Here is an 11,962-nt window from a genome sequence, read left to right as displayed (position 1 = left end):
AGTACTGAGGCGGGCGCGGGGGTAGGGGTGGGGGAAGGCAGGCAGCTGTGAGAAAGAAGGCCCTAAGGCGGGGGCCGCCCCGGGATGAAGAGACCCCTGGGGAGGGGACGCCAAGTGGCAGACCTCAAGGCGGAGGAGCGGTGCTGCGGGAGGTGGCTGCCTTTTCCTGCTCAGGACTGCGGTTAGGACGACGAATACCGGGCTCTTTTCCTCCTGCTCAAGGCTTTTCTTTTCACTCCCAGTTGTTCATTCCTGACATTGATAACTGGCTTCACTATAACCTCAGGGTTTCCTAATGTCTCTTTCTTCTCTGTGACTCTCTCGCCACTTGCCACTCTCTAGCTTGCGAGTGAGGCACCCAAAGCCCATTCAGGATGTAGAGTAAGTTTTCTTCGCCTTAACTTGAAAATTAATTAATTAAAGGCTAGAGCAATCTTTTCTTTTTTTAAAATATATTTTTATTGATTTTAGGGAGGAAGGGTGAGGGAGAGAGAGAAACAATGATGAGAGACAATCATTGATTGGCTGCCTCCTGCACGCTCCCCACTGGGGATCAAGCCCGCAACTGGGCATGTGCCCTTGACCGGAATGAACCTGGGACCCTTCAGTCCGCAGGTCGACGCGCTATCCACTGAGCCAAACCGGCCAGGGCACAATCTTTTCTTTTTAGACACTTAGAGTGTCAGTTGTCAGTACATACACTTTCCAGGGAGAACAAGGAACATGAAAATCAGCCTCCAACCCCGGGTAGCTGCTCTCGGATGCCCTCTCCTGGAGGTGGGGTGGAGGCTGTAGTCCCCTCCGTTATTAGCTTGTCCTGCTGCCACAGGATGGCACTCAGACGGGTCACCGGGTCATCCTCGTTTTCTGCAAGGCAGGCCTTCTAGGAAGTCATCATATTCTCTCTCGCACTCTGTCTGTGCGGATGCCACGGATTGCATGTGCACATTCTATCCGTTCTTTCTCAAAAGCATGGCACCGACATGGAGTCTTGGAGGCTGCTCAGCACTTTGGACTGCCGCCGGTACTGGATGATATGCTGGCGACGCGAAGACCTGCCACAACGTTAACTTGAAATATTAAATACACAACAGAAGCCAAACACAGTCTGGTCCAGCTTTTAAATAGAAATGTTAAGCCAGCTTTCATGTCAGCAGAGCTGTCTCTTAAATGCTGACTATTGAGGAGAGTCGTGAAACATTTGAAAGAGCATCTGTTGAGGTGGAGGCTGTGATGTGTCTTGGCTGAATATCTGTGCAAACAGTTTTTGGGTTCAAGACCCAGTACAGGGCGACCCTTTTTCTTCAGTGTCTGGACCATTTTGCTGGAACCAATAGCAAACAAATCCCCACAGCAGCAGTTGTCATTTTGTAGGGCATGGCTCCCCTCCCCCAGGCCGATTGTCTAAAGAGCTAACAAATGGCTCTCCAAAACCTGTTGTTTTCCAGAAACATCGCCTGTCCTTCATGCCGAATGGAAATTCATGCTCATTGTTGGGATGAACTGGATAGTGACAATAGGCGTTCACTTTGAGGACTCACCTAAAATAATTATAGCGATTTCTGAGCAACTTGTTACATGGAGACATCAACTGTACAGAAGAGCTGCAAAGAGCGCAGCAAGAGGATTTAGGGAAGTAGAACATATGTAGTTTGGTGTAGTGACAGCTGGGAGAGAGAAATGCTCATAATATTTGAAGGTTGTGTGCAGTACACTTAAAGAAACTGAAAGGAGCCTGTAATAAATTTGTGAAGTGAGGATAAAAATCTTGTTTGAATATGATATTGATGGTTATATAAAACTTTTAAATGTTTAAATAAATAAACGTGTTATTTATTTTTTAAAAATATTTTTATTGATTTCAGAGAGGAAGGGAGAGGAGAAAGAGTGATAGAAACAATAATGATGAGAGTGAATCATGATGGCTGCCTCCTGCACACACTCTACTGGGGGTTGAGCCCGCAATCCTGGGCATGTGCCCTTGACTGGAATCGAACCCAGGACCCTTCAGTTCACAGGCCAACACTCTATCTACTGAGCCAAACCAGGTAGGGCAAAACCCTGTGGTAATTAAAATTCATTCTGATGCCATTCAAATCAGAAAAAAGATGTCTTCCATATCAGATAAAAATTCTGAATATGGTGGTGACATTTCAAATCAGTGGGGAAGTGATGAGTCCAATGAATGTTGTTTTAACAACTAGGTAGTCATCTGGAAGAAAAATAAATTTGGAACCATACTTCACACCTTGTACCAGAATAAATTCCAGATGGAGCAAGAAATTAAATCTGAACAGTAAAATAATGAAAGTGCTAGATATAGAGGCAGGGCAATCCAGAACTTTTTTGTCAATTAGTAATTGTATCATTTAGTTTTTACAGTTTCTCAAATCCTTCAGCGAGGCAACAAATTCTCCATAAAATTAAAACATTTTGTGTCGTTTTTATGATATTCTAAGAAAAACAACAGCAGGCAGTGGGATTACAGTTAAGATCTGAATTTTATTTTATTTTATTTATTTATTTTTTCTAAGATCTGAATTTTAAACCATGACACCTTATTGCCCCTCTGTGGACAACCACCTTATAATCAATAGATGCATGTGATTCCTCAAACTGATGCCTATAGATATATAATCTTAGAGTTTAAAGAGCTCAAATTTGAGAAATCCTCTAGTAGAGAACTAAAGAATGAAGGGTCATCCTGAAAAAAAGAATTTCACTGGGTACATCTCCCCTTAAACATATTTAATTCATTCAAAAGATTGTCAGATGCTGTACTAGGTATTGGGTGCTAGGAATTCAACACACAAGATACAAACCCTAATTGGGGCCACAGAGGAGTATACAGGCAAATACAGTATACACACATATATATCAGTCATTTGGGGCTTTCTCATTTATTTAGGTTTATTTCCAAGTTTGAAAAACTCCCAAAGTTGGCACATAGCTACCTAAACAGGCATGCGCATGACAGTTTATGTAAGCACCGTTTATTAAACACGTGGCCCAGCTCTCTGCTGGAAATGGAGATGGAGACAGATCTGTTCTTAAGAAGCCACGAATCTCATAGGGAAGATAGATACAGAAACAGATAATCACATGCAGGGCAAGATAAGACCAGAATTGAACCCGGGACCCTTCAGGCTGCAGGCTGATGCTCTATCCACTGAGCCAAACCAGCTAGGGCTGAGACTGGGTCTTTATTCATCTCTGTTTCCACAGGGACAAATGCAGGCATGGCACTGAATAGACACCTACTGAATGTTTGCTCAACCTCTCCAAGCCCCAGTGTCCTCCTAGGAGAAATGGAGGTAACAGTACCATCTCGGGGGCGGGGGGTGGGGGCACAGGAGGAGTAACGGGGGGGGGGGGGGGCACAGGAGGAGTAACAGAAATAATGTTTAAAAACACTTTAACAGAGCACTCAACACATAGTAGGTGCTCAATAAAATGATGTCTCCTATGATTACTATGTTACATAATAATATTATATATTCCATGGTGTCATTAATAAACAAGTGAATGAAAAAATTAGTAAGTAAATGCATGAATGAATGAATGAATGAATGAAGGTGAATTAACTTCACTTTACATCTTGACTTTGGCCCAGGGTAGGAGTGAACTTTAATATTCTTTTTCCCACGGACTGGGAATGACTAGATGTGCTGAAGTATTATTTTTTCTTTGTCTTGTTTCTGTTTTAGATTAAGCCCATGTGCAGGCTTCATCCCGAAAGTTCTCCCAGTTCTTGGACAAGGATTCCTCCAGATTGGCCAGAAGGTGAGGGGCTGTCTTTTTCTGCATTGCTTTTGACTTGCTCATCTCTCTGTGGATGAACCATAAAGACACAAATGGAAACAGATTAAAAGCCAGTGTGATCTAGAGAATGAAGAAGGGAATCCCCAGGATGACATAAACAGCTAGAAACCAACCGCCCAGAGGGAAGCAGGTCAGAAGGTGAGGTGATTGACGATGCAAGCATGTCAAACTCGCGGCCGGCGGGCCGAATGCTTTGTTTAAGTTTGACGTGCTTGAATTGTAAAGTGTCTGAATGTACTGGGAGGAGATTTATGCAACCAAGTGGAATTTGGAGATAAATTATGATAAGTACATAAGAAAAAAAAAGGGGGGGGGAGGGGAGAAAACAGGCAGATTAAAAAAGAGAGAGACTTGGTTCCAGGGATAGCAAATAGTTTTGCAAGAAAAGAAAAATAACCATAGTACACTCAGTGGCTCATGGCAATGGTATTGATGGTATAATAAGCTGATTAATGAGCCCACAACAGAAACACATTGGGAGGGTGGCAGATGGGAAGTGTGTGCGTATGAGAGAGAGCCCTGTCCTCACCTTTCCTAGGGAGAACTCGATAAAGCCTAACACCGAAAAATCAAGGAGCAGAGCAGCATGGAATTCAGACGTAAAAAGGAAATCAAATACTAAAATAATCTGTTAAGAAAGTGGAAAGTATTGTTTGTGGGGAATGGGGGGGGTGTCCAGGGAGTGCAATTTTTTGGAACAAGCTTTGTAGAACTATTAATTAGCACTTATGTTTACTCTGCATCAGGCACTATTCTGTTTTAAAAATTTTAACCAATTTAATCCTCCTAACAACTTTATGCTGTACATACCGTTATCATCACCATTTTACAAATGTGCTGAATCCCTACTATGTGCTCCCACGTGAGCAGGCGCAGGTTATTCAATGCTGAATGAGACAAAGTGTCTGAACTTGGGAGACTTACAGTACAGAGAGGAAGACAGACACAGACTACAAAACAGGTAGTGATGCCTGAGCTGGGCTTTAAGGGTCAGGTAAGAATTAGCCAGTTAAAAACAGTGTCTATAGCAGTGATGGCGAACCTATGACACGCGTGTCAGAGGTGACACGCGAACTCATTTTTTTGGTTGATTTTTGTTAAATGGCATTTAAATATATGAAATAAATATCAAATATATAAATCAACCCCCTGGCAATGGGCAAGGAGACACCTGATTGGTGGTGTTGCTCTTATATCAGTCAGGGGCAAAGCAGATGTACAGTCCTTAGTTCATCCTAGCTTGATGCCTGTGTCGGTGGCCAGAGCTGTTTCATGCCTGAGGCACATAAAAAAATTTTAAAAAAAATATATCTAAATCTAAATCTTTTTTTTACTATGTTTGCAAATATCAAAAAATTTCTATATGTGACACGGCACCAGAGTTAAGTTAGGGTTTTTCAAAATGCTGACACGCCAAGTTCAAAAGGTTCGCCATCACTGGTCTATACCATGTTCAAGGAAGAGGAAAGAGCAATGAATACTTGTTAAAATGAACTGAACTGGTTGGTCTCCTCTTCCATTGTAAAATGGATGTTAAAAATAATAGTATTTATAAGCTCCTACTAACCTGGAAGATTTCATAGTCCAAACCATCCAGCTATAAGTCAGTATCGGTGGTTGTTTCTTTAAAAAACAAAACAAAACAAAACAACTCATAAAACTTTCTTCATATTAAGTTTTTCTCTTAAGCCTTCTCTTAAGAATAGGCCAGCCCTGGCAGGGTGGCTCAGTTGGTTGAAGAGTCTTTGATCCCTGGCAACTGATTGATGTTTCTCTCTCTCCCCCTTCCCCTCTCTCTAAAATCAATAAACATCCTCAGGTGAGGACTAATAAGAAAAGAAGAAAGGAAGAGAGGGAGGGAGCCTGAGGAAGTCACTAAGCCTCTCCAAGCCTCAGTTGTAAAATGAGAATAATGACATCCCGTATCTCGCAGGAAAGCTGTGAGAATTGAATAATACACGGATCATGCTCAGGGCAGAATAAGGGCCTGGCCAGGCACTGAGTGAGTTTTCGCTATGGAAACTCTGTTGTGTGCCACTGCTCAAGGTGATAACAACTAATGAATAAGAAAAAGTTATAATTGAGTAAAACATTAGTTGTGATTTTGTTGTTGTTGTTCATTCTCACCTAAGAACATTTTTTGCATTGATTTTCAGAGAGAGTAGAAGGGAGGGGGAGAGTCAGAGCGAGAGAAACATGGATGTGAGAGAGACACATCAACTGGTTGCCTCCGGCATGTGATGGGGATCGAGCCTGTAACCGAGGTACCTGCCCTTGACTGGACTTAAACCCGACCCTTCAGTCCAAGGGCTGCCACTCTAATCACTGAGCCAGACGGCCAGGGCTCGCTGTGCGTTCTTAACACATTAGGTGATATTTTAATTTAAGATTCCAAACTTTGCAGATATACTAAAAATTCACATGTTATGCTAGTGGTCGGCAAACTCATTAGTCTACAGAGCCAAATATCAACAGTACAACGATTGAAATTTCTTTTGAGAGCCAAATTTTTTAAACTTAAACTATACATCTACCTCCGGGGACTTTTCTGAGACGTTAATGGGACACTGATGGAATGTGCTCAGCACAGGGGAGACTACTTCTCCCCAATTTCTCTCGGTATTTGCAACAGGAGGAGCTAGTCTGCTCTTCTTCAGGCCCCTAGAGGGCTGGGGCCACTGATCCTCAGTGACTTCCGGTAGCGGTGTCTAGGACAGTGATGGTGAACCTATAACACGCGTGTCAGAGGTGATACGCGAACTCATTTTTTTGGTTGATTTTTCTTTGTTAAATGGCATTTAAATATATAAAATAAATATCAAAAATATAAGTCTTGCCCTAACCGGTTTGGCTCAGTGGATAGAGCATCAGCCTGTGGACTCAAGGGTCCCAGGTTCGATTCCGGTCAAGGGCATGTACCTCGGTTGTGGTCACATCCCAGTAGGGGGTGTGCAGGAGGCAGCTGATCGATGTTTCTCTCTCATCTATGTTTCTAACTCTCTATTCCTCTCCCTTCCTCTCTGTAAAACATCAATAAAATATATTAAAAAAATATCAGTCTTTGTTTTACTATGGTTGCAAATATCAAAAAATTTCTATATGTGACACGGCACCAGAGTTAAGTTAGGGTTTTCAAAATGCTGACACGCCGAGGTCAAAAGGTTCGCCATCACTGGTCTAGGAGGATGTTTTTGGACCTGGCTGTACCCTGTCTGAACGTGACTTTTGGAGCGTGGGGGCGCTTCCCTGCAGGTAAAACTTGTGCGTTTTCTGGAGTTTCGCCATTTCAGTTCCCAGCGGTGAGTGAGCAGGGAATGGTCTGCCCCAGGGGTGAGCTGGCCCAGGCTCTCCAGCAGAAGGCCCCATGGCTTTGCAGTAAGGAAAGTAGCAGTTTTAGGGAAAAATAATATAATGACTATTCGTATTGGCAGTTTCTATGCCAGGCTCTTCATATGGGTTAGCTCTTTTATACATAACAACCAGCCACACTCTTTAAGGCCAAGGAAACAGGCCAAGAGAACTTTGTAACTTGACCTAAAGTCACAGAGGGGGCGCAGCAAAGATTCAAAACCCCAGATCTTTTTAGAGTTAAAGCTCCTTCTACTGCTTCATCTTTTCCTGTGGGGGAAACCTTTACCTTATTGATATTTACCTGTGGGGGCTGGTCCCAAGTGGTTATCTCTACCACAGATAGGTCCACAGCAGAGCCATTATAAAGGAGAAGATATTGGAAATTCTAGTTATGTATTATTATCGCATCATTTTTAATTTCTATTTTCTCTATGTTTTATAGTATATATACTATATTAGTATGGAAATATATATTTATATCTAATATATAACATACAATATATATATGAATAGGGTGTCCCCAAAAGCGTGTACACACTTTAACAACTGATAACTCACTTAATTTTCACTCCTTTTCCGGTTAAACTGATTTGAAATAATGGGTGAAGCCAGACTAAGCTTTGAACAAAGAAAATTTATCTACTAGACTTTTTTATAGAGATACATAAAAGATAAAGTTTATGGTACAAAACAGGCAACAAGTTGAAGAATTGAGGGTGTGCAAATATTGAAAAAATTGATTCTTATGATTCCATTGCTTCATGTTATTTATAAGCAGTGCCTAGACCAGAAAGGTCATCAGTTTGAAAACACGTGATGACAAAAAAAATTATTTCTATAGATTCTTTTAAATTTTGAAAATGAACTGTATATTAATAAACACTGACTTTATAATCATTCAGAGTATGTATACATTTTGAGGGGACACCTGTATATATATATATATACTAGAGGCCCAGTGCATGAAAATTCATGCACTGGAAGGGGGGTCCCTCAGCGTGGCCTGCCCCTTCTCACAGTCTGGGAGCCCTCAGGGGTGGGAGGTGACCCGGCGATCAGGGAAAGGCAACGCCCCCATCACACCTCTGCTGCTGCCACTGCCAGCAGCGCAAGCCTCGGGCGGCCCTGGTTACCTGAGCCTCGGGCAGCCCTGGGTGGCTGGGGGGCTGAGGGGACTGGGGGACTCCAGAGGCAGGCGTGTGGAGTGGCTGGGCCCACCTGGGGGCAGGCCTGGCCTTGCCATGTGCCTGCCACCCTGGCGGCACTGAGGGGACTGGGTGCCGCTATCTTGTGGCTGTGGGCGCCACCATCTTTGAGGGTGGGACAGTCAATTAGCATATTCCCTTCTTATTGGCTGTGGGCGCTGCCATCTTTGCGACAGCATGAGGGTCAATTAGCATATTTCCTCTATTAGATAGGATGGTTTCTAAATAATTAATGTATTATTAGGGGCTGAATTCTCATAAATATTTTACTGAGAGAGAGAGACAACATCAAGAAAGCTTGGGGACTACTGGTCAAGAGGTATAGCTAGGGTTCCACACAGAGGTAAATCTTTATGGGAGACTTTGCAAATCCCCCAAAATACATATATCCTCCCTTTGAGAAGACCACCATCTGCCATCAGGACTTTTATTATTATTTTCTTTGTTAATCCTCACCTGAGGATAATTTTTCATTGATTCTTTGGGAGAGTGGAAGGGAAGGGGAGAAACAGAGAGAGAAACATCAATGTGAGAGAGACACATGTGGTTGCCTCCCGAATACGCCCCAACAGGGCCAGGGTATGTGCTCTTGACCAGAATTGAACCCAAGACCCTTCAGTCTGAGGGCCAATGCTCTATCCACTGAGCCAAACCAGCGAGGGCACATCAAGACTTTTAAAGTCCAACTATGGCCATGCGGTTTCCCTGTTTGATAACTTTCTGTGACTCTCCACGACTTAGGAAATCAAGTGCTTCATGGAAATCCCTTCATGATTTGTCCAGGGATCATCTCCAGGTTCACCTCTCCTGAAGCCGCTCACAGACCTCCGTGCCCTCCTGCCTCGGAGCCTTTGCCTCCACTGCTCCACCCACTGAGCCACCAGCCCTTTCTCATCCCCTGCCTTCTCCCTGGCAGGTGCCTACTCAGGTCAAGCACACTTCTTTACAGTGTTTCTGCGTGGCTCCAGGCTGCTGCGTCTTTGTCCCCCCTGTGGAACAGCACCTCTGGAACTTACTTGCTGATACATCCACCTTCTTTCTAACAGATGTGAGCCCCTGAAAATAGGGACTGTGTCTGAGCTACTGTTATTTACCCAGTGTTTCCTGTAGGGACGTTGTGAAGCCTCTACAAACCTGGGCCCGCTGCTGTAGAAACACAGTGGGTGATCTCCACTATACCTGGCTGTTATAAAGGTTAACATGAGGCCATGTTCCTAATCTGTTTAGGTTAATGCTTGGCACAGAGTAACCAGTTAACAAATGGTAGTCATTATCCTATATAATAAAGAGGTAATATGCTAATTGGTCCTAACGGTGTCTGAGTCTCAACCAGTCAATGGGTTGCGCACGCACAGGAGCTAGGGGGCGGGATGGGGACTTCCACGCCCAGTGGAGGCACGCCCAGGCCTGCCCAGCGCTAATGTTATGCCCAGCGCTGAGGCGAAGCTGCTTGCCTGCATCCTTGGCCAGGGATGTGACGCTGTCTGCCTGTGTCCCTGACCTGGGACGTGACCCTGCCTGCCTGTGTCCCCACCCAGCACTGACGTGAAACTGTCTGCATGTGTCCCGGCCTGGGATGTGATGCTGTCTGCGTGTGTCCCCGTCCAGCGCTGATGTGACGCTGCGGGGGGTCGGGCTTGACAGGTGTGTGGCCGGCCAGGTCTGGGTCTTGCCCCATGGGGGTGGGGCCAGCTGGGTCTGGGTCTTCAAGTGATTTTGAGGCCTGCACAGGTGTGACAGGACTTGACTCTCTAATTAATTCCCTTTTAATGTGCACGAATTTCATGCAGTGGGCCACTAGTTCTATTATAATTTAATATTATTAGTTATAATTATTAGTTATAATATAAAATCATGGGTAAAAGACTAAATGCATTAATAAATGTAGTCACCCAAGTAAAAAACTCCTCACTCCTGTTTTTCACTCAGCCTACAAAAGATTATAATGAACTCTCTTCTCTCTCCTGGGAATCATTATTGTTATTTTTCAGTCTTTGGCCACAGTTTTCGTTTTCTCCTCCTGTTGTCGTTCTACCTACCTGAAATCAGAATCATCATAGGAGCTTTCATCATGACTTGAAAGTGGCAAGGAAGAGTCATACAACTTATGTCTCTCTTCCTCCTCTTTTTCCCTCCTGTGGGAAAACAAAAAAGACATCAACACAAATCAGCTCAAAATTCAGTGTGATTTCTTCCAAGTTGTCACCAGAACCTTGATAGGTGTTGAAAGAAAAAGTTTACAAATCAATCAATAACGTTGGCAATAGTAAACAACTGAAGCAGAGTGTGGAACACACTGCGATGACTCCCTCATTCATTTTTTAAAATATGTTTTTATTGATTTTTTAGAGAGAGGAAGGGAGAGGGGGAGAGAGAGAGAAATATCAATAATAGACACATCTATAGGCTCCCTCCTGCACGTCCCCAACAGGGGATCAAGCCCACAACCTGGGCATGTGCCCAGAATGGGAATCAACCGGTGACCTCTCCGTGCATAGGATGATGCTCAACCAGCTGAGGCTCACTGGCCAGGGCTCCCTCATTCATTTTCTAAGCACTGACTGAGGACCTGTTGGGTGCCAGGCACTAGACTAGACCCTGGGAAAACAAGGTCAGCTGGGACAAGATTCCCAACCTCGAGAACAAGTCTTTAATCTAGGAGATGAACAAACTCTGACTAGAGCAGGCTATGCTCTGTGGAGTGTGATCAGGAAAGCACAGGGTACATACTGGGTACCCTGAGTAGGCAAGTCAAGGAGACTTCCTGAAGGTGACCCCTGAGCGGGGTTTCAAGGGGTTAGCTTGGTTAAGAAGTAGTTGAAGGCTAGTCAAGTTTGAGGGAACAACAATCATATTGGTGAATTCGACTGAGCTGGCTTTTTATACTTCTGAGAATCTAAAATAAATATCGAAAAGACTGCTAATGAGCCACCATTGATCCTATAAGATTTCATGGCTCAAACAGGTGGGTCTCAGGCTAAATTGCTATTATCAAAACATTGTGGCCTTTTTCTGGTTTGACGGAAAATTTAAATTAGAAGGTTTAAGACTGCAAGGTTTCCTTGGTTAAATTTCTCAACTCACTAAGATCTGATTACTTCATTTCTAAAGTAAAGAATATAACACCATCTATCTGTAGATACGGTTAGTTACCAACCCATCTTCCACTCTCCCCTTTTTCTTTAGCAATCTAGTCAGTTTTTTTAAAAAAAATACATTTTTATTGATTTCAGAGAGGAAGGGAGAAATAGAAACATTAATAATAAGAGCAAATCACTGATCAGCAACCTTCTGCACGCCCCCTACTGGGGATTGATGCTGCAACCCCAGGCATGTGCCCCTGACCGGAATCGAACCAGGACCCTTCAGTCTGCAGGCCTATGCTCTATTCCACTGAGTAGTCAAACTGGCTAAGGCTGGAGTCAGTTTTTATTTAAGATATCAATGAGCCCATTTAAAATAAAATAATAAAATAAAATAAAATAATAAAATAAAATAAAATAATAAAATAAATAAAATAAAATAAAATAAAATAAAATAAAATAATAAAATAAAATAAAATAAAATAAGGGGGGGGGGGCCCA

General features: G+C 43.3%; 1 protein-coding gene across 2 annotated transcripts in view; it reads right to left on the bottom strand.

Moving 5' to 3' along the window:
- Positions 1-3,382: 3,382 nt before the first annotated feature.
- FAM227A (family with sequence similarity 227, member A) overlaps positions 3,383-11,962 on the bottom strand; it is a 57,685-nt gene continuing 49,105 nt past the window's right edge. The window contains exons 17-19 of one of the 2 annotated variants that reach the window (XM_005883194.2): positions 10,418-10,513; positions 7,475-7,503; positions 3,760-3,829 (exon numbers count right to left, since the gene is read on the bottom strand). In XM_005883194.2, the coding sequence (XP_005883256.1) occupies positions 3,822-3,829; positions 7,475-7,503; positions 10,418-10,513 (133 nt within the window). In that variant the 3' untranslated portion in view covers positions 3,760-3,821. Of the gene's footprint in view, positions 3,830-7,474; positions 7,504-10,417; positions 10,514-11,962 lie in introns of both variants that reach the window. The other variant, XM_014530851.1, reaches the window with a different exon arrangement.

This window comes from Myotis brandtii, unplaced genomic scaffold (assembly GCF_000412655.1).
Source record: "Myotis brandtii unplaced genomic scaffold, ASM41265v1 scaffold78, whole genome shotgun sequence".
Lineage (NCBI taxonomy): Eukaryota > Metazoa > Chordata > Mammalia > Chiroptera > Vespertilionidae > Myotis > Myotis brandtii.
Note: the sequence above shows the minus strand (reverse complement) of the source record. Positions and strands in the feature narration are given on the sequence as shown.